This window comes from Lontra canadensis, unplaced genomic scaffold (assembly GCF_010015895.1).
Source record: "Lontra canadensis isolate GAN:19392208 unplaced genomic scaffold, GSC_riverotter_1.0 scaffold177, whole genome shotgun sequence".
In the NCBI taxonomy this organism is placed as follows: Eukaryota; Metazoa; Chordata; class Mammalia; order Carnivora; family Mustelidae; genus Lontra; species Lontra canadensis.
The window spans coordinates 29,227-52,699 of NW_022631171.1; the positions used below are offsets into that span (position 1 = coordinate 29,227).

General features: G+C 36.8%; 1 protein-coding gene across 6 annotated transcripts in view; it reads right to left on the minus strand.

Annotated features, from left to right (window-relative positions):
* RB1CC1 (RB1 inducible coiled-coil 1) overlaps positions 1 to 23,473 on the minus strand; it is a 91,924-nt gene that overhangs the window by 24,194 nt on the left and 44,257 nt on the right. For all 6 annotated transcript variants that reach the window (XM_032846603.1, XM_032846602.1, XM_032846599.1 and 3 more), the window contains 7 exons: positions 22,015 to 22,199; positions 21,650 to 21,836; positions 21,483 to 21,564; positions 21,161 to 21,222; positions 19,695 to 19,798; positions 19,074 to 19,200; positions 17,085 to 18,985 (listed from right to left, as the gene is read on the minus strand). In XM_032846603.1, the coding sequence (XP_032702494.1) occupies positions 17,085 to 18,985; positions 19,074 to 19,200; positions 19,695 to 19,798; positions 21,161 to 21,222; positions 21,483 to 21,564; positions 21,650 to 21,836; positions 22,015 to 22,199 (2,648 nt within the window). The remainder of the gene's footprint in view (positions 1 to 17,084; positions 18,986 to 19,073; positions 19,201 to 19,694; positions 19,799 to 21,160; positions 21,223 to 21,482; positions 21,565 to 21,649; positions 21,837 to 22,014; positions 22,200 to 23,473) is intronic.

The window sequence follows — 23,473 nt, forward strand, 5'->3', positions numbered from 1 at the left end:
TACAATTATAGGATAGGTGAGTTGTTACAGGAAAAACAAAAAGCCAGGTTTCAGGCAGGTAAGCAGGGCGACCATAGTGAGGAATGAAGTTAGAGAAGCACGGGGAAGCCAGATCACGAACAAAAAGTATTTTGGATTTTCTCAGCAGTACAAGGTAAAGTCATTAAAGAATCTTGTCTAGAAAGAATGACAGAATATAAATTTAGGTTTGTCAAAGACTGTTATGAGGATTTTGGTGAGAATATGGAGCACAGTAACAAAGAAAGGAGAGATTTCAGCATGAGAAAAAGATGCTAAGAATCCTGTAAGAGAGTATGGTGTGTGTGTGTGTGTGTGTGTGTGTGTGTGTGTGTTATGCACAAAGATGGGTAGTATTTGTAATTTCTAGGGGTCTTTTAACTTTGGGCTGCCTGATGCACCTTTACTTCAAGTGTCTGCTGTGCTAGGATGAGGCAGGTAGGGGAGAAGACAGTTCTAGGCATACAAGAATGTGCAGACATCATTGTCTCTTTGAACTTTTTTTTTAGATTTAAAGATTACTTATTTATTTGAGAGAGAGTGATAGACAAAGACAGAGAGAGAGCAAGAGCCGGGGGAGGAGCAGAGGGAGAGGAAGAAGCAGACTCCCTGTTGAGCAGGAAGCCCGACGTGGGGCTTGATCCCTGAAATACAGGATCATTACCTTTGTAAATACACAATCATTCCAAATACCCAGAATGAGCACATTAAATGATTAGGTATATACTGATTCATATGATAAAAGACTTTTGGTGGCAAAAACAAATAAAGGTGAGCTTAAGACACAAACAACAATAATCCTACTGTGTTGGGGACAGGGGTTTCTTGTGATTATATATGCTATGTCACATTGAGGCTCCTGTTAGAAAAGGTTCCAGGGAACCGTTAGCCACACCATTCCATTGTATTTTATACTACTCTACAACCTCAAATGGCGCTGTCATCAGGGGGAATTAACCCCAGCAATGGAATAGTAACAGCTAAAGTAAGTTTTGTTTTTTTGTAGCACCACAGCCATACTTTCTTTGGGGAGTAAGGAGATACGTATGTGCTGGGTACCCGCAATCTAAACTTACATAATCCTGTCTTATATTATTATCCCAAAACGGCCTGGAAATTAGAACTGAAGGAAGCAGATACATTTGTTATCAGTTGGAAGTTTCCACACTCTTACATAGAACCTGAAATAAATCATTTCTGGTTGATAGGTTACCCCACCATTAATAAATTAGTGTATACTAGCCAAAAGATTCTTTTATACCCAACATTTCTAGAAAATTTGCATTGAATACAAACTAGACTGTCATGATGCCTGAACTATTTCCTATCGTTATATTAGATATGGGCCTAGTAAACAAATATTGTTTACTGTGGGTTTTAAACGTTTTTAAGATTAAGTCTGTAAAACTGAAATGCTCTTCCTATACTCACCCAGATCTATATCAACTACTCCCTGGAGGTATAGCTATAAACAGTATAGTAGGCAGATTTGTAACCACAGACACACACACATTCTCTGAACTCATTTTCTTTGTACACAGGTGTATGAGAAAGCCCCTTCCCCTATTAAATACTGATTTAATTTTTCCCTAGTTATATGGGAAAAAATGTATATTACTTTAATTTTGCATTTCCTTAATCCCAGGTAGACTAAAAACTATTCACATATTGGCTATTTGTATTTTTTCATTGATCTGGTTATTCATATACTCTGTCCATTTTTCTAATGAATACCTTGCCTTTTCCTAACTGATTTCTGGGAGTTCTTTAACATTACAGATAAAATTAATACTTTTATTTCTATCTTGCTGATGCTTCTCCCACACAGTTGCTCTCTCCATACTGCTTCTGGCATATTTGCAACCAACCAAGTGGTGGAAAGCAGGGAGATGTGCTGGATCATATCATCATCCCAGTATCATTTCTGCTCAAAGATTTCCACATTTTTTTTTCAAGTGTTTCTCCTGCATGACAGAGAAGCCTAGAAACTATGTCAACCAGAACCCCCTTCCCAGTAAGCTCGGAATTCAAGTTTGCCAATGAAAGATACACAAGATACACAAGATCTGGAATGCTAAGGAAAAGAGTTTGTCATTCTGTAGAAGTGGCTATGACCAGCTATGTGTGCTGTTCAATTTATGAGGGGTTTCCAAGTGAACTACCTGCACTGGTGTTACAGTAGACAACTGGTGAACATCTCCAAGAAACTGTAGCAAGTTTCTAACTAGCTACCCACTTCTGGTGCTTCAGATGGCTTTGAACCTACAGATTTTCAGGTCTTTGGCAGTAACTCCTTTACCATGTCCCTCCCTTAGAACTTCTATGAGTTTGGGAAGACCTAATTCTAATATTAAACCCTTTAATCCTGGAATATTTAAAAGAGATTCTGTTTTCTAAATTCAATTCTGACAGATACAAATATGATCCTTGGGGAAAAAAGCATAAAGACAGGAATCTGGAATTGATTCTCTGACCTGCTTTGATCTGAAGGCAGTAATGACCTGTCAGTGCAAAACAGAACTCTGGGAGATTAGGGCATTCCATGGCAGAAGAGCTGATACCTATACCTGTGTGGATCAGGTGATTAAGGTGGCAAGGTTTTAGAAATGCCACAGCTGTCCCTACCAATCCCACCAAGCCTTCCTTGCCAGCAGCAGCAGCCTTTACTCCCTCATCTGAAAAGATTAGTGCCAGTTTGCCTGAGGTTCCCAATCAACAAGCTGATCCTTCTCAACTGGCTCCCTACTATTTAATTACTTCCAGACCCATCTCTACTTCCAAATCCCAGATCCCAGGGGAGTTAAAAATTAACCAAGGAGGAATTGCAACTGGAAAATTTTTCACTTATTTTGATAGAAATATAGGAAATATGTATGGGGATAGAGCCAAGAGGAGTTAGAAAAGGAAAGGCAAACATAATGGTAACTTGGGCCAAAATTATCTGTAAGGGATACAATAATCAGAGACTCCAGATTCAATGTTAACAGACTGATAGATTTATTGCCTGAAACCTGGATGTGATGGCCCACATTATAGAAAACAAGATGCAAAGATGAGATATTCTAGACCATAGGCAAACAAACAATGGCCTGCAGGGAAGATCCAGCTTTTATTTGTTGCGTAGTTGAAGTTTTACTGCGAAATAGCCACACCTATTCATTTATATTAACTCACTTCTCTCTTGCTAGTTGAGTAGGATGGATAGAAACCATACCACCTGCAAAGCCTAAAATATTTACGATGTGGTCCTTTACACAAAGTTTGCCAACCAATCTCTGTATCAATGATTCTCAAGGTGTGATCCATAGACCTTAGGGGTGACTAGAAACAGTATCAAGGGATCAGTAAGATCAAAACGATTTTTTTTTAAGATTTTATTTATTGATTTGACAGAGAGAGATCACAAGTAGACAGGGAGGCAGGCAGAGAGAGAGAGAGAGAGGGAAGAAGGTTCCCTGCTGAGCAGAGAGCCCGATGCGGGACTCGATCCCAGGACCCTGAGATCATGACCTGAGCCGAAGGCAGAGGCTTAACCCACTGAGCCACCCAGGCGCCCAAAACGATTTTTTTTTTAAAGATTTTATTTATTTATTTGAGAGAGCTGAAATGAGTACATATAAAGCCCTTCTGCCACTTACGGAAGTATGTCTATCTCACGGAAAAGTACTTGTATAATTGCTTTGGTGTGTGCTGAATTAGCTACTTTTTCAGGCTCTACTATTTCTATTTGAAAAACGACAATCTGGGGCACCTGGATGGCTCAGTGGGTTAAAGCCTCGCCTAAGACTCAGGTCATGATCCCATGGTTCTGGGATCGAGCCCCCTATTGAGCTCCTCATTGGGCTCTCTGCTCAGCAGGGAGCCTGCTTCCTCCTCTCTGTCTGCCTCTCTGCCTACTTATGATCTCTGTCAAATAAATAAATAAAATTTTTAATTTCTTGAGGAATCTCCACACTGTTTCCCAAAGTGGCTGCACCAACTTGCATTCCCACCAACAGTGTAAGAGGGCTCCCCTTTCTCCACATCCTCTCCAACACATGTTGTTTCCTGTCTTGCTAATTTTGGAAGGCCACCATTTTCATTCCTGTCCTCCACAACTCTACAGAAAGCGGTCAGGGAACAAAAGATCCTGAAAGCGAACCTGAGCAGATTACTTAGCCTGGCCTGTGGTTAAGGGCGGTGCAATTCCGCCTGGGGCAAAGACACTTGAGAATCACTACAACAGGCCCCTCCCCCAGAAGATCAGCAAGAAATCCAGCCAAGACCAAGTTCACTTACCAAGAAGAACAGCGGAATTCCAGAGGAGGAGAAAGCAAAGCATAGAATTCATGGCTTTCTCCCCATGATTCTTAAGTCTTGCAAACTTAATTTTTAATTTTATTTTTTCTTATGCTAAAATTGTTTTAAACTTTTTTTAACTTTTACTCTTTCCTCTTTTAATGTTTTTTAAAGTAGTTTATCTTAACAATACCTTTCATAAAAAATTGTTTTATGAACCTTCATTATTATAGCCATATTTTATCCTTCATTGTATCTAACTTTATTTTTTGGATACACATAGGGTTTTTGCTTCTAAAAAAATCTGAGATACAACTTCTTCTAATAGATCAAAATATACCCTAAATCTAGCACAAGTCTTGTTCTAGTCTCCAGCCTGAGCAAATTCTCTCCACTTCCTTTTTCTTTATTCTCCCAACCAACTTATCAACTCCTTTTTTAGAAATTTTTTCAAAAAACATTTTCATCTTTGTAAGTCATATTCCATCCCTGCACCATGTTTACCTTTATATAAGTTTTTCATTCTTTAAAATTTTGGGAGGTAGTTTATTCTAAGAGACCAAAATACTCTCAAAATTAAGTGGGTGACCCTGTTCTATTCACCAGTCTAATATAAATATTTTCTTTTTTATATTTTTTCTTTTTATTTTTTTCTTAATTTTTTTTTTTTTTCTGAACTTCTTTTTGCCCCCTTTCCCCCTCATGATTTCAGGTCTCTTCTGATTTGGTTAAAGCACATTTTCCTGAGGTCTTTGCCAACCTTTTAGTATTTTATTCACTCCTTCATATATTCTTATCTGGATAAAATGACAAGGTGGAAAAACTCACCACAAAAAAAAGAACAAGAGGCAGTACTGAAGGCTAGGGACCTAATCAATATGGACATTGGTAATATGTCAGATCTAGAATTCAGAATGACGATTCCGAAGGTGCTAGCTGGACTCGAAAAAGGCATGGAAGATATTAGAGAGACCCTATCTGGATAAATAAAAGGCCTTTCTGGAGAAAAAAAGAACTAAAATCTAACCAAGTTGAAATCAAAAAAGCTATTAATGAGGTACAATAAAAAATAGAGGCTCTTACTGCTAGGATTAATGAGGCAGAAGAGAGAATTAGTGATATAGAAGACCAAATGACAGAGAATAAAGAAGTTGAGCAAAAGAGGGACAAAGAATTACTGGACCACGAGGGGAGAATTCGAGATATAAGTGACACCATAAGACCAAACAATGTTAGAATAATTGGTATTCCAGAAGAAGAAGAAAGAGAGAGGGGAACAGAAGATATATTGGAGAGAATTATTGGAGAGAATATCCCTAAAATGGCAAAGGGAACAAGCATCAAAATCCAGGAGGCGCTGAGAACCCCCCCTCAAAATCAGTAAGAATAGGTCCACACCCCGTTATCTAATAGTAAAATTTACAACTCTTAGCAACAAAGAGAAAATACTGAAAGCAGCCGGGGACAATAAGTCTATAACATACAATGGTGAAAATATTAGATTGGAAAAGGACTTATCCACAGAGACCTGGCAGGCCAGAAAGAACTGGCATGATATATTCAGAGCACTAAATAAGAAAAACATGCAGCCAAGAATACTCTATCCAGCTAGGCTATCATTGAAAATAGAAGGAGAGATTAAAAGCTTCCAGGACAAACAAAAACTGAAAGAATTTGCAAACACCAAACCAGCTCTACAGGAAATATTGAAAGGGGTCCTCTAAGCAAAGAGAGAGCCTAAAAGTAGTAGATCAGAAAGGAACAGAGACAATATACAGTAATAGTCACCTTAAAGGCAATACAATGACACTAAATTCTTATCTCTCAATAGTTACTCTGAATGTAAATGGGCTAAATGCCCCAATCAAAAGACACAGGGTATCAGAATGCATAAAAAAACACAAAACCCATCAATATGCTGTCTATAAGAAACTCATTTTAGACCCAAAGACACCTCCAGAGTTAAAGTGAGGGGGTGGAAAACAATTTACCATGCTAATGGACATCAAAAGAAAGCTGGAGTGGCAATCCTTATATCAGATCAATTAGATTTTAGCCAAAGACTATAATAAGAGATGAGGAAGGACACTATATCATACTCAAAGGGTCTGTCCAATACGAAGATCTAACAATTGTAAATATCTATGCCCCTAACACAGGAGCATCCAACTATACAAACCAATTAATAACAAAATCAAAGAAACATATCGACAATAGTACAATAATAGTAGGGGACTTTAACACTCCCTTCACTGAAATGGACTGATCATCCAAGCAAAAGATCGACAAGGAAATAAAGGCCTTAAATGACACACTGGACCACATGGACATCACAGATATATTCAGAACATTCCATCCCAAAGCAACAGAATATACATTCTTCTCTAGTGCACATGGAACATTCTCCAGAATAGATCACATCCTCGGTCCTAAATCAGGTCTCAACTGGTACCAAAAGACTGGGATCATTCCCTGCATATTTTCAGACCACAATGCTCTGAAGCTAGAACTCAATCACAGGAGGAAATTTGGAAAGAACCCAAATACAAGAGCATCCTTCTAAAGAATGAATGGGTCAACAAGGAAATTCAAGAAGAATTGAAAAAAATTCATGGGAACAAGTGATAATGAAAACACAACGGTTCAAAAGCTGTGGGGCACAGCAAAGGCACCCCTAAAAGGAAAATATAAGCCTTTCTCAAGAAACAATAAAGGTCTCAAATACACAACCTAACCCTACACCTAAAGGAGCTGGAGAAAGAACAATAAAGAAAGCGTAAACCCAGCAGGAGAAGATAAAATCATAAAGATCAGAGCAGAAATCAATGAAATAGAAAAAAAAAAAAAAAAAAAAAAAACAAAAAACAACCAACAACAAAAAAACCCAAAAAACCACAAAAGAACAAATCAATGAAACTAGAAGCTGGTTTTTTGAAGAATTAATAAGATTGATAAACCCCTGGCCAGACTTATCAAAAAGAAAAGAGAAAGGACCCAAATAAATAAAATCATGAATGAAAGAGGAGAGATCACAACCAACACCAAAGAAATACAAACAATTATAAGAACATATCATGAGCAACTATACACCAGCAAATTTGACAATCTGGAAGAAATGGATGCACCAGTTAGGAGATTGAAGCAGTCATCAAAAATCTCCCAACAAACAAGAGCCCAGGGCCAGATGAATTCCCAGGGGAATTCTACCAAACATTTAAATAAGAATTAATTCCTATTCTCCTGAAACTGTTCCAAAACATAGAAATGGAAGGAAAACTTCCAAACTCGTTTTATGAGGCCAGCATTACCTTGATCCCAAAACCAGACAAAGACCCCATCAAAAAAGAGAATTACAGGCCAATATCCTTGATGAACACAGAGGCAAAAATTCTCACCAAAATACTAGCCAATAGGGTCCAACAGTACATTAAACGGTTATTCACCATGACCAATTGGGATTTATTCCTGGGCTACAAGGTTGGTTCAACATCCGCAAATCAATCAATGTGATATAATACATTAATAAAAGAAAGAATAGGAACCATATGATATTCCCAATAGATGCTGAAAAAGCATTTGAGAAAGCACAGCATCCCTTCCTGACCAAAACTCTTCAAAGTGTAGGGAAAGAGGGCACATACCTCAATATTATTAAAGCCATCTATGAAAAACCCACCACAAATATCATTCTCAATGGAGAAAAACTGAGAGCTTTTCTGCTAAGGTCAGGAACATGGCAGGGATATCCATTATCACCACTGCTATTCAACATAGTACTAGAAATCCTAGCCTCAACAATCAGACAACAAAAAGAAATTAAAGGCATCCAAATCGGCAAAGAAGTAGTCAAACTAGCACTCTTTGCAGATGATATGATACTGTATGTGGAAAACCCAAAAGACTCCACTCCAAATCTGCTAGAACTTGTACAGGAATTTAGTAAAGTCTCAGGATATAAAATCAATGCACAGAAATCAGTTGCATTTCTTTACACCAACAAACAAGACAGATGGAAGAGAAATTAAGGAATGGATCCCATTTACAATTGAACCCAAAACCATAAGACACTTAGGAATAAACCTAACCAAAGAGACAAAGACTCTGTACTCAGAAAACTATAAAGTACTCATGAAAGAAGTTGAGGAAGACACAAAGAAATGGAAAAATGATCCATGCTCATGGATTTGAAGAACAAATATTCTGAAAATGTCTATGCTACCTAAAGCGATCTACACATTTAATGCAATCCCTATCAAAATCCCATCCATTTTTTTCAAAGAAATGGAACAAATAATCCTAAAATTTATATGGAACTATAAAAGACCTCGGAATAGCTAAAGGAATATTGAAAAAGAGAGCCAAAGTTGGTGGCATCACAATTCTGGACTTCAAGCTCTATTACAAAGCTGTCATCATCAAGACAGAATGGTACTGGCAGAAAAACAGACATGTCGATCAATGGAACAGAATAGAGAGCCCAGAAATAGACCCTCCACTCTATGGTCAACTCATCTTTGATAAAGCAGGAAAGAATGTCCAATGGAAAAAAGACAGTCTCTTCAACAAATGGTGTTGGGAAAATTGGACAGCCACATGCAGAAAAATGAAACTGGACCATTTTCTTACACCACACACGAAAACAGACTCAAAATGGATGGACCTCAATGTGAAAAAGGAATCCATCAAAATCCCTGAGAACACAGGCAGCAACCTCTTCGACCTCAGCCGCAGCAACTTCTTCCTAGGAACATTACCAAAGGCAAGGGAAGCAAGGAAAAAATGAACTATTGGGACTTCATCAAGATCAAAACTTTTGCTCTGCAAAATAAACAGTTAACAAAACCAAAGGACAACTGACAGAATGGGAGAAGATATTTGCAAACAACATATCAGGTAAAGGGCTAGTATCCAAAATCTAGAAAGAACTTATCAAACTCAACACCTAAAGAACAAACAATCCAATCAAGAAATGGGCAGAGGACATGAACAGACAAATTTCCACAAAGAAGACATCCAGACGGCCAACAGACACAAGAAAACGTGCTCCGCATCACTTGGCATTAGGGAAATACAAATCAAAACCACAATGAGATACCACCTCACACCAGTCAGAATGGCTACAATTAACAAGTCAGGAAATGTCAGATGCTGGCGAGGATGTGGAGAAAGGGGAACCCTCCTATACTGTTGGTGGGAATGCAAGCTGGTGCAACCACTCTGGAAAACAGCATGGAGCTTCCTCAAAAAGTTGAAAATAGAGCTACCCTATGACCCAGAAATTGCACTACTGGGTATGTACCCTAAAGATACAAATGTAGTGATCTGAAGGGGAACGTGCACCCAAATGTTTATAGCAGCAATATCCACAATAGCCAAACTATGGAAAGAACCTAGATGTCCATCAACAGATGAACTGATAAGGAAGAGGTGGTATATATATACAATGGAATACTATGCAGCCATCAAAAGAAATGAAATCTTGCCATTTGCAATGACGTGGATGGAACTAGAGGGTATTATGCTTAGTGAAATAAGTGGAGAAAGACAACTATCATATGATCTCCCTGATATGAGGAAGTGGAGATGCAATGTGGGGGGTTTAGGGGGTAGGAAAAGAATAAATGAAACATGATGGGATCAGGAGGCAGACAAACCATAAGAGACTCTTAAACTCACAAAACAAAGTGAGGGGTGCCATGGGGAGAGGGGTAGGGAGAGGGTGGTGGGGTTACGGACATTGGGGAAGGTATGTGCTATGGTGAGTGCTGTGAAATGTGTAAACCTGGCGATTCACAGAACTGTACCCCTGGGGCTAATAAGACATTATATGTTAATAAAAAAATTAAAAATTTAATTGAAAAAGAAATAATCATTTATTGGACTTTGACTTAGTATCAAGGAAATGTCCACAAGTATCTGAAAGTTATTCAAATATTCCTCTTTTCCAATTACATGTAAGTAAGAGGGAAATACATAATGATAGAAGTTGGCAAGAGGGAGACAAATCGTAACAGATTCTTCACCTCAAGAAACAAACTGAGGGTTGCTGGAGTGTAGAGGGGTGGGGAGGATGGGGTGGCTGGGTGATGGACATCAGGGAGGGTATGTGTTGTGGTGAGTGCAGTGTACTGTGTAAGACTGATGAATTACAGACCTGTGCCCCTGAAACAAATAATACATTATATGTTGATTTAAAAAAAAGCTTCTCTGTAGTACTCTGCAGGGCAGGGATAGCAGAGGGAGAGAAAAATCACTGAAATTCAATAAATTTATAATGAGAATACAGAATTCTGCAGTGGTAGAGGCCCATTAGTGGCACTTAACCAGAGATATGATGCAGTACTATTATAAGCAGCAGAGCCAGAGCAGCAATCAGGTCTGACCCAGAAAAATCTTTGGCACTGGCTGTCCACAGTGCCATAACAGAGGGATGACAAAGGATTATTAAAACTTTTTAAAAATCTTTTTCTAAAAAAACTCTTCATCACCCTTCACCTAACCCCAACATCTGACTCAGTCATCAACTACAATGCCAAAGTTTTATAATGCTGTCTCCATAGTCTTTAGCATAGGGACCTGTGTCCACTTCTCAGGCTTAGTGTGTATTCTGGTAAAGTAGTTAACCAACGTTTGGGGGACAAATGAATACTGGCTCTGAGGGGGTTCTGATGCCACTGTGGTCCATCAGGAGATTACTGACAGCCAAGTGATAAATGGGGTTTGGGTCCAGTGGGTCCTTTATCATGGACAAATGATAAAATACATCTTTACATCCAGAATCCAGTGGGATATACATAAAAGTTATTGTTGGAGACTCCTTGTTGGTTCCCTTACTCACGGAACTAAGGAACTATTATGATAAAAAAAGCCAAGTAAAATCTCTAAAACAGTCTCTCATTTCATATGATGTAAGGGCAATTTTTATAATGTTCTTATTCAACTTAACTATGTGTCCTATAGAAAATATACAACAATAAGCAATGGATCCTCATAAATTTAATCAGGTAGTGACTCCAAGGAAACTTATTTCACATATGACCCTTCTGCTGGAGTAAATCAACAAGGCCATTACTGCCTGACATGGAGCTAGTGACTTAGTGATTTCTTCCCTCTTCATAATACATACTAGAGGCTGACAAACTTTTTCTAAAGGGAAAAAGTAAACATTTTAGTGAGATCATCTGTCATACCTACTCAACTCTTCCAAAAGCAACCACAAGTGGTAAATAGGTAAAGGAACGGGCATCTGTGTATATTCCAATAGAGCTGTATTTACAAAAACAAGTGATAAGCGGGATTCCCACAGGGCAGTTTGCAACCTCTAGTACAGACCACAAGCAGCAGTTAGATTTTACCTACAACAACAGCAACACACTTCCAATGTCTTATCTCTGGATTATACCAGTTCTCTAGTTCTCTGTTAAAATCTAGTATTTAATACACACAAATAGATAATCATGTCAAAAAATGGGCAGAAGACATGAACAGATACTTCTCCAATGAAGACATACAAATGGCTAACAGACACATGAAAAAATGTTCATCATCACTGGCCATCAGGGAGATTCAAATCAAAACCACCTTATACCACTTAGAATGGCCAAAATTAACAAGACCATAAACAAAATGTGTTGGAGAGGATGTGGAGAAAAGGGAACCCTTGTGCACTGCTGGTGGGAATGCAAGTTAGTGCAGCCACTTTGGAAAACAGTGTCGAGATTCCTTAAGAAAGTAAAAATAGAGCTTCCCTGTGACCCTGCAATTGCATTACTGGGTATTTACCCCAAAGATACAGATGTAGTGAAAAGAAGGACCATCTGTACCCCAATGTTCATAGCAGCAATGGCCAGTCTCCAAATTGTGGAAAGAACCAAGATACCCTTCAACGGACAAATGGTAAGGGAGATGTGGTCCATATATACTATGCAGTACATATGCCTCCATCAGAAAGGATGAATATGCAACTTTTCTATCAACATGGACGGGACTGGAAGAGATTATGCTGAGTGAAATAAGTCAAGCAGAGAGAGTCAATTATGGTTTCGCTTATTTGTGGAGCATAAGGAATAACACAGAGGACATGGGGAGCTGGAGAGGAGAAGGGAGTTGGGGGGAAATTGGGGGTTTAGACAAACCATGAGAGACTATGGACTCTGAAAAATAATCTGAGGGTTTTGGAGTGGGGAGGAGGTTGGGTGAGCCTGGTTGGGGGTATTATGGAGGGCACGTATTGCATGGAGCACTGGGTGTGGTGCATAAACAATGAATTCCGGAACACTGAAAAGAAATTAAAAAAATAAAAATTAAGAAAAATCTAGTTGGTAGGGATACTGGTCTTCATGCTATTCCTCAAAATATCAATACTAATCTGAGAGGAGGTGGGGAAAGGGGGAGGAAGGTATCATATTAATCCAATACATTTATAGCATTTATGCTCCTTAGGCCGAGTAAATAGGAAGTAGCAACTACCTCAGCTACCAGGTGACGACAAAGGAGTGCCAGAGGATGAGCAATAATGACCATGAAAATTCAGGAGCTTGTCAGTACAGTGAAATTTCTAAGTATTCAGTGGTCCAATCATATGAGATGTCCCCTCTAAGGTGAAGGGACTAGCTACATTGTAGGTGATCATCTCTGAATTTTGGAGGCAAAATGTACAGTACAACTGGGTGTGCTGCTCTGACTCATTAATGAAATGATTCCCTATTCCGTGTAAGGTCCAGGGCAACATGCAAGTTGCTTTTCCCTTTGACGCACATCTCCCAGAAGATGCTTGAAGTGTCTATAGCAGAAATTAATAATGTATAGAACTTTTGACAAGTCATATAGGAGAATCACAGTTGAGACCCTTAGAATTTTGAAGTGCATAACTATTTTTTTTTTAAGATTTTATTTATTTATTTGACAGAGAGATCACAAGTAGGCAGAGAGGCAGGCAGAGAGAGAGAGGGGGAAGCAGGCTACCTGCCGAGCAGAGAACCTGATGTGGGGCTAGATCCCAGGACCCTGAGATCATGACCTGAGCCAAAGGCAGAGGCTTAACCCACTGAGCCATCCAGGCGCCCCCATAACTGTTTTTTTGTTGTAAAGTGGCTTGCCTCTGTGTCCGCAGAGATTGAAAGACTGACCATGGTCTCCCAAGATACTGTGTCCTGAGCTACCCATCATAAGGTAATGCTGTCTAGGTCATGAAACCATAAAGTTGGGTATACACTGCAATGTACCATCACGAGTTAGATGTGGCATACATGAGATCCAACAAAATATGGCACAAATATGGCACAAACAGGTCAAGAGGTTTAAGGTTCCCAAGGGGCCTTCTCCTGCTACACTGCCTCCTTTCTCTCCATCACAATTCTGACATTGACTGAGTGAAAAAAAAACTGGCAGGCTTGGTTTCATCATGATTCTGTAAAATATACTGACACTATTCAAAAGTACAGTTGAGGTATTAGAGCCCCACTGAGAAGTGGTTCTAAAGAACAGTAGTGAAGGGGAATCTTCCCACTGGCAATATGTTAAGCAGTGTACCTAAAGTTACTAAAGAGGACAAATGGCCAGGGGCAAAGATTTGCAGTGATTCATGGAGATTAGCCAGCCTTTGGGTGGATAGTGAGAGACTTTAAAGAAACTAGATTGAAACCTGGTGGGAAGATTTCTGGAAAAGAAATAAGGACCAGCCTCTTGAAATGTGCAGGATATGTTAAGTATGAGGATATGTAAGTTCTCTGAATATATTATGTCTGACTGTGAGGAACCTCTTAATAATCAGATGGGCAACCTGAACATTCTGGAGTATCAATCAGTTCTATTCAAAAGGCTGACGAACAACTGTCCGTATAGGCAGGAAGTGAGGTTACATATAGGCTCAGTAATATGGACTTCTATGTATTTAGAAACTAGCAGTGAGCCCCCTGATACTGTAGTGCTCCTCTGGGAGACCAGCCAGCTACTTGGTGGCATGCTGATTACACTGGACTGCTTCTATCAAAAAGAACAGTAATCTATCTTCACAATAACAGTCTATTATACTCCATATAGAATTACTTTCCATGCCCACAGTATTTCTGCAAAAACTACCATTCCTGAACATACAAAAAGGCTTATTCACTGCTATGATACTCTACTAGAATTGCTTCTAAACATGGAATTTCATTGTACAGTGAAACGTATGTAGCTATAGCCTCATGCCCATGGAAATCACTTATCTTACCACAAATGCCAATCATTAAACAGCTGGTTTGATAAAACTGTGGATCAAAACATTAAAAACTCATTACAGTACCAGATGGGTTCCCTGCCCAGTGTAGAGCCCAATGCAGGGCTTGAACTCATGATCCTGAGATCAAGACCTGAGCTGAGATCAAGAGTTAGACCTTAACCGAATGAGACACTCAGGTACCCTGTCATTTTGAATGGCTAGAGCAGAGAATGCAGAACATACCCTGAATCAGATTATTACTATGTGAAACTAATTCTCCCACAGTTAGAATATATAGGTTGGAGAACCAACGATAAAAACTGGAATAACACATGTTAAACTAACTAGAATTTAAATAAAGATTTAATACAAGAAAAAAAAATTGGAATAACTATTATTCCAATGAGCCAACAGCAAAAATTTTGCTTCTCATCCCTACAACTTTGGATTGTGCCAGTATGGCTTCCCCAAGAATTCCTTTACCAGGAGACACCACCAGGGTCCCACTCACTGGAAGCTTAAGCTACCATAGGGATACCTATGGCTCATCACAGCACTGAATCAACACAAAAAGAAGGAAGCTGCAGTTATATATTGATATTTAACTTAATTATCAATGAGAAACAGTTGTTCCTAAACAGTAAGGCAGAGGAATATGCCTGGAAGTCAGAAGCTTTTCTAGGGTATCTCTTGGCACTTCCATGTCCACTGATAAACAGTCAAATGAGAAACTACAGCGACTGTATTACAGGAGGAATCATTATTGGCAGTCCCTTCTGGTCAAGTAAAATCAGCTGAGGTAATGTCTAAGGTAAAAAAAATAGAAGGAAAAAAAAAAAAGAAGGAAGCTGTAAATACCTACTAGGGTTATGAGACTAGTTATAGAAATAAAGACCACCACAATTAGGTCTACACATAAGGATGAATTTCTTTTTTTATCCTTATACCTTCTCTTGGTATCTCAATATGTAGTAAGTATTGTGACAATTGTAATTAAACCTGTATTTCAGTATTTAACCTACAGAATATCAAACAGAGACTGTGTCTGTACAGAAAGAAAAATGAACAGAGTTCTAGGATGGCTGCAATGACGTAAGTTATTTGGAAGAATAACTCTTTTGGAAGAGGGTGAGACTATCTGAGGAGATATGAAAGACATAAGCTGAATCATGTCCAACAGAAACATGACATTTTAAGTGTCTTTATTTGGAAGTTCAATATGGGTAAATGAAAAAAGAAGGATCCTTGGGTTGGAAATGGGGTATATACAGTACTGGACTGTCATCATCCATCCATCACTCTCATCCCTCTTTTAGAGTCTCATCTGTACTGTACTGCAGAAATGTGTATTTCCCAGAATCCCCTTCTAACTGCAAGTTTGCCAGTAAAAAGAATATGTACAAGACTGGAGAGCAGGAAAGCTTGGTGCACCCTGATGAAATTTCACAGGAGCTTCCTGTCAAGTAACTGGGAACTACCCTTTTGTGTTGCAGACTGAGCCACATTACTGGGGCTTTGAAGAGATTCTTGGTTGCTACAGCAATTTTCCAGTGAGCCATGAATAACTCTCAGCTTTGGTGGGTACTTCAGCATCTATTTTCCTGATATTTCACCCAGAGCTTTCCTGATTTTCAGCAGTCATTCCCTTGACCTTAGCTCCCCCAGCTCTCTAAACATTTGTGCAGGCCCTAATTACTGTATTAAACCCTCCAATCTGCCAAGAATACATAAAGAGTTCTTGTTTTCAAAACAGAGTGGGAGGTTTAACTGAATGCCAGTATATGAAAAGTACACAGCAGAGTATATCACAAGATGTCATAAAAGTGATGAGGCAAGAAATAGGTTAAAGTATATAAGGTATTCAAACCTACAAATATATTCACTGAGAAGAATTAATGACAGAACTAATTGATAATGGTCTAGAAGTTAGTCATTAGGCCATAAAGCCCGTCAATGAAATTTAAAGAGCAGAAATACTCATCAAAAGGTAGTAATATCAGACAGTCACAATATTAAAAATGCAAAACAAAACAAACAAAAAAACCCATCACTGTATAAAACCTGGAATTTAAAGACATTATCTTTTGAACCACAGAGGAAATGACCAAAATTGTAATATCAAGGAAATAACAGTGATGAAACATTTAGCCAATTTGGAATTTACTCTTTAATAAGTGAACACTACTCAGATGTAACTATTATCTTTCACACATATGCTATTTAAAAGGAATGGTAGAGTAATTTTCAACAGAAGAAATTAGGTAAAAACATCAATAAACCAAAAAAGGGAAATTAATTAATTAAAAAGAAAGAAGCCCAAAACATATGAAATTTTCAAAAAATAATTACTCTGAAAATCCAAGATACTCAGCCATTTTTAAAAGCCACTAATGAGCTTATGCAGTCTATTATTTTTTGAATGTTTACAAGAAACAATGAATATAAAGTAAAAGATTGTAGTTTATAAAAATATCTCTATTACTATATTGGCCTACGATAAGGAAGTAAATCACGGTACTGTGATTATATAAATAATTAAAATTTGAATCACCAATATTTAAATTTTAAATTTTAAAGCAATTCTTACCTCTTTGCTATTTGATTCTCAAGATGTTTAACTTTTTCTAGTAACTCTTTCTCAACAGCATCTCTCTCCAATTTAAACTCTTTTAGGGCAGTGTGAATAGCTTCTTCTTTTTCACAATTAAGCTTCTGAATTAACTGTTCTCTGTCTTGTTCCTGGCTCATGACAAGTTTCTCTTTGTCTTTCTCAAGTTTCTGAATAATAGCTTCATACTTCTCTTCCTGTTGGGTGAGTTTTTCATCTTTTTGTTTTTCAAGAGCACTCAATTCTATGTCCAATTTACTCTGCAGTTCAGCTATTTCTCCTTTCAGGTTTTTTTCTATTTCAAATGCTTGGTGATTCAATGACGTTACTTTGTTTAATTCAGCTTTAAGCATATCAGATTCTTCTTCATGTCTACTAATTAACTCTGAAATGCACTGATCTTTTTCAATTGTCATTAAAGTTCTTAGCTCTGCCAAGCCCACCTGATAGTTTTCATTATTATCCTGAATCCTTTGGTTTAGTTTACTTATCTCTGTTCTCAAATTTTCTGTCTCTTGTTCAAGGAGAGATTTTAAGGTCTCCTTCTGCTGGGCTCTGCATTCTTCCAGCAAAATTTTTATTTCATCAGTTTCTGCTTCCTTCAATGCAAGTTCAACCTCTAACTTACATCTCATGTCAGACAAATCTGAAACCTTCAGTTTTAATTCCTGTAGCTGTTGTTCTTTCTCCTGGATAACTGTGGCATGAGACTCTTGTACCTGATCGATTCGTTGTTGATTTTCCTTTTTTAGTTTCTCCAAAGACACTTTATGGTCTGCCATAACTTTCTCAAACTCCTGAGTGTGCCTGACACGCAGAGCGTCCTCTAACTCCTTTAGATGACTTTGCTCTAAACACTGAAGTTCTGTCCGCAACAACTGCATCTTCTCATTATTTTCAACATGGAGCTTCTTTAAGTCTTCTAATACTATCTCTCGTGACTGTTTCAGTTCATTAATTTCACAATTTTGAGTGTGCATTATATTTTCCATCTCTAACAACTTCTGATCCTTTTCATTTTGCAAGCAGATAACAGCTTCTTTTTCATGTTTAACCAAAGCAAATTCATTATCTTTATTTTGTAAAACCTCCTCCAGGCATACCAAGTCTCCTTTAAGCTTTTTAATTTTGTTTTCATTTTCTTCACTTTCTTTCATTAGTGCATCAAGTTTGCCTTCGTATTCACTTTTTAAAGACTGCAGCTCTTTTTGATGTTTTTCATTTAGTGTTATTTCCAGAGAATATTTTACTTTTTCAATAATGTTTCTTATTTCTAGTGCTGTACATTTTAAAGAATTTGAGAAGTCACACTGTTCTTTCTGTACAAATGTTCTGAAGTGGCAAAGGTCTTCCTTGATGGTTTGTATACTGAAGTGTGAGTCTTGGGCAACAACTCGACATTTTTCCAACTGGACATTTAGAGAAGCATGATCTCCTATATCCTCTTTACCACATACATTTGTATCCTGCATCCGTCTACTGTCTATCGCATTGATAACAGATGAATAAAGTGATTCCACCATCATTTCTGGACTCTGTGGATCACTTATAGGATTAGGAGATGACAAATTTTCTTCTATTACAAACTCATTTACAGCAGACATAAAATCTGATTCAGGGCTTTCTGCTAATGAATCTAAATCTAATGAAACTTGGTGAATAGTCTGTTCTATGTTTGGATGGGGGATAGTTTCAAAATCAAATGTATGTGCATCAATGCTATCTGGAGATAATTCTTCTAAGGGACATACTGCAGGACATAAGGGATCCTGAACAGTGAGTGGAGGAGGAGTTCTTGGTGAGGTAGTAGTTGCAATTCCTGTTGCACTTTCTATCCTTGGTGACGAAGCCGACTGTGGGGATGTCTGACTCATGGATGCCTGGAAAAGAGAGGGGATAGGCTTACAGAGCTGTAGCAACAAATATTTTACGCTAATGAAACAAACCATTTGAAGGAACTTAATTTGCCTTTTGTTCACTCAATAGATCTGTAATGGTCTGTGACATTTCATCCAAACTTTGTGCTGCTTTTACCAAATTATGTAGAGCAAGTACATGCTGGTGTAGAGGTTCAAAGTCACAAAGTAAGGGGACCCTGAAACAGAAAGCAATATAATTAGATTTGTGACTCCACAATGAAAAGATGGATGCCTACAACCAAATATTTCCATCTTTGTAAAAAAAAAAAAAAAAAAAAAATTACAGTACCATCATCCCCTTTTAATCAACACCAGAAAATAGCTTAAGAGACCTAAGACATAATCACTGAAGTGATGAATCAGACCTCTCCCACGCTATACACAAAGTGAGAATAATTACTAGAAAAAATTAATTACATGTAAGGTACTAATTTCCTTTATCTTCATTTTCTGATCATTTGCATATTCCCTAGAAATTTCCTAAAGCAGCATATCAGTCTATCATAAAATATTTCTATATTATGGCATCTCCTGAGACTATCAGTGCTACTTTCCACAGCTCCAAAATAATTAAAGTATTTTAAATGATAACTAAAGTTAAAAATAATCGTTTCTCGGCCTTTTGGCTAAGATCAAGTTTACTAAAGTTAAAAATACGAATGATATTTACCTGAGGAGTGGCTGAACTTCTGAAGGACAAAATGATTGAAGAAACTGTAAATCTTTTAATGAAATATCTGGAAGTTCACAGTCAAACTTTCGAGGCTTCTGTGTCTGTACAAAAACAAAACAAAACAAAACAAAAACCAAAAAACATACAGTACAAATTTATAAATTTTTATTCTGATTAATTTCAATATTAACAAAGAAGCAAAAATGCTACAAATCATCTACTGACATTTAAGAAATAGGATAAAATAAAAATGAACTATTCAATGACCAACATGGTATACTATTTTTCTGAGTTGTAAATGACTGGGGATCACAGCTATTGGTGATCCAACTGCTGTGGCTGTTCCTCCTTTTCTCGTCAGCTTTTAAAAAATGGGGTAGTACCCTGTCAACATCAAAGAAACCCATTTGTTTCACCAGCATATAGGTTGTTCCTAAATTTTTCTTTAACTTATAACAAGACCATGAAGATCTCTCTAGCCTTAGCCCTATGTCTATTCCTATCATTTATTAGGATGCCTTGGTGTTTTAATATGGTAAAAAGTTTTTTCCTATGTAACATGTCCTTCCTTGCCTTTCACTTCATCTTTCCATTATTTTCCAAAATAAAAAACTCTTAGTAAATTTCAGTTTCTTAAAAAAAATTACCTGGTAAGTCCTACAATTTCTTTATAATATTGCCAAGAAATACAACTTTTAAAGTGACTCTAATCATTTCAATCATTACCTAAGCAGATTTAGAGATGTCAAGATGCTCTTCATTAAATGGGGGTCCTAGATATAGGAGTGTGGGACACCCTATTACATCACTTATTTTTAGATATTAAAAGATTCATACATTTAAGGCCTAAAAATCCCGCAGTATAGAAACATGTTTAATAGTTAAGCAGTGCATCTGAAGAGAAAACAAACAAAAAGCCTACAGCATTTCCCAAACTTCTCTGACCCATGGAATCATTTTTTCTCATGAAATAGAACGAATGGTCCCCAGTAATCCTGGTTTAAAAACACATTTATTTTTCAATATTTCAGTGAAGGCCACCTGAAGAGTCACCCTATTCTGATTAGTAAACACAAGAATAAAATGAGGGTGGTGGTGGTGGTGAAGAGAATGAAAAGAGGAGAGGACAAAAGGAAAAGAAAGGACAAGGATGAGGAGAGATGAGGGAAGGGAAAGATAAAGAGAATGAGAGGAGGGCAAAAGACAAAGACAAAATAATAAGACAATCTACTCCTCCTAGACAATATCTTAACAGTGTAATATGGCTTATCCTCCTGTGTTATGAAAACTCTTCATCAAAACCTATGAATATACTTTAATAGTTTCATGACAAATGGCTTTTAAAACCAAAAACATTTTTAGGTTGATAAAAAAAGATTCTATGTTTCTGAAAATATCTCTACTTCTGAAATAAGGTTTGAATACGTACAAAATTTAGTCATAGTTAGAAAATTAATACATACACAAAAGGATGGGGGCCAGGAGTCCAATCCCCTAAACAGACGATTTCTTAAAAACGACTTCCCTGTGTAAAGAAATTAACAATATGATAATTTTATAACTTTGTATTTCAGAGGAAAAAAAATTTCTGGTTTTTGAAAAACAAATTAACAATTCTTCATATTTAAGTTTTAACAATGGATTCAGCTTTACAGACCTTAAAAAGAATATTTCTCCAAATTTCAATGGTAACTTAAATCACATAGAGGCTATATAATAACAGATTCATATTGACAAATAAAAACAGCAGTTTTCATTAAAAATAAATTAGTAAAGAACACTTACTAAATAATTTCCCAAAGGATTCCCTTTTTGACTTTTCAGCTTCATATAATCGCTTTCCATCTTTGACTAAAGCACCAGCCCACTAAGAGAAGGAAAGCTTATGTTAATAATCATAAACCAACTCATTAAGGCTCTTACACAATGAAAAGAGAATTCAACTTGCATACCTCCCTGTAGTGTTTTATGAACATTTTTCTCCTTACAACCTCAACAACAGCTATGCAGTACATCTGAGGAACTGTACTAAGAGCTTCAACAATTTTGACTCTTTCTAACAGTTCTATTACAAGGCGGAGCAAAGCTTGCAATTTCTCTCCATCTTGATCAGCATGAAGCATTACAAAGCAACACCACCTACAGAATGAAATTGAGACACAAAACTCTATAAAAATAATCTAATCCCAAGTTAATCAACCAATCAAGTATTCCAATCAAGTATTTCAATATAACAATAAAAGTACTCCATTACTTGGCAGAAATTTTATAAAATCACTTTGAAACATCCAAAATTAGATGTAAGAGAATCACTTACTTCAGTCTGACATGTAGGTTATTTGCTAGTTCCTGTTTGGCAGTGGTACACTTCTGTTTAATATCCAACAGTTTTCTATGATTTTGCAACATAATCATCAACTGATTTGCGTGACTCAGGCACAAATCAGGTAAAACAGATGCATCCTTCAAGTTTTCAGCTCTCATCTGATTAGCTAAAAATCCCTTTGAAAGAAAATATTTTAAAGGACATTAACCTGGTTTCATGAAAGATACCAACATTCATTTAAGAGGAAAATCTTTGTTAAATATGAACTGTTCTACTTTTAAAGATTTTATTATCTACCATCCTGAATGTAGATATATTCATTAAAAAAGATTATTTTTAAGAACTCTGCTCATCTAGTTGTTTCATTTTCTAGCTAGGAAAAAAAAAAAAAAAACACTGGGAAGATAGAGTAATTTATCCAAGGACAGACACTCTTAATAGTTAAATTAGAACTAGAATTTATGCATCTAGACTCCTACTATACCATGGGTCAGTCAGATCATGTATTAAATAAAATATGGTCACTGATTTTAGCCATGAAATAACTGACCTAATCTAACCAATGATATTCAATAGCACTTTGTACCCTTCCCCAAATGAATAACAATCAATTTTCTGTACTTTTTATTAAGAAGTCATTCCTCTCTCCATTATTTCTGGACTATATTTTGTTCCACTATATATATATCATTACTCATATTAGAATGACTTAAATGTGTAATTTTATAATACATTTTATTATTTGATAAGAAAAATAACTATTATATTTTTTCTTAGCTATCCTTACTCATTTATTTTCATAGGTGAACTTTGCATCATTCCGCTAAGCAGGGATTGTGTTTAGGCTCTAAATTAATTTAAAATAAGATAGTTGTGTGTATAAAACATAAAAAAAAAAAAACCCAACAGCAAAAACTTAAAAAAGGTCCAAGACATCTTGTTAAGGTTATTACTAAGTGTTTTTATTGTAGTTATAGGTTCTTTTTCCTACTGCTTACTGAACAGTTTTTGTATTACAGGAGTTTTATAATTTGCATGTCCATCTGACAGCCATACTTGCTACTGTAAATAATTATCTGTCTAGGAACTTAACAATATGGCTGACAATAGCATGTCTTCTAACTTTTTGGTAGTTCTCTCTGTTTCATGTCTTCCTAAATTTCAAAAAAAAATATTTAAATTTAAATGACATGTACTAAACTCAAAACCATTTAATATCTGAAAATAAAACAATTCCAATAGGAATTTTATATCTTATTTCCTTTTCAATATGCTATATGCTCCACTGTGGCTATATTTTTTTCTGAACTTAAAAATAACTTACTGCTTTTATCAATTGCATTAAAATCTTAAGAGGTTTCCACTACGTTTTACTGATCCAAGAAAAACATATAATCCCCCAAATTAAATTCTAAAGCAATAATGAGGAATTTCTTGACACCAAAAGCAC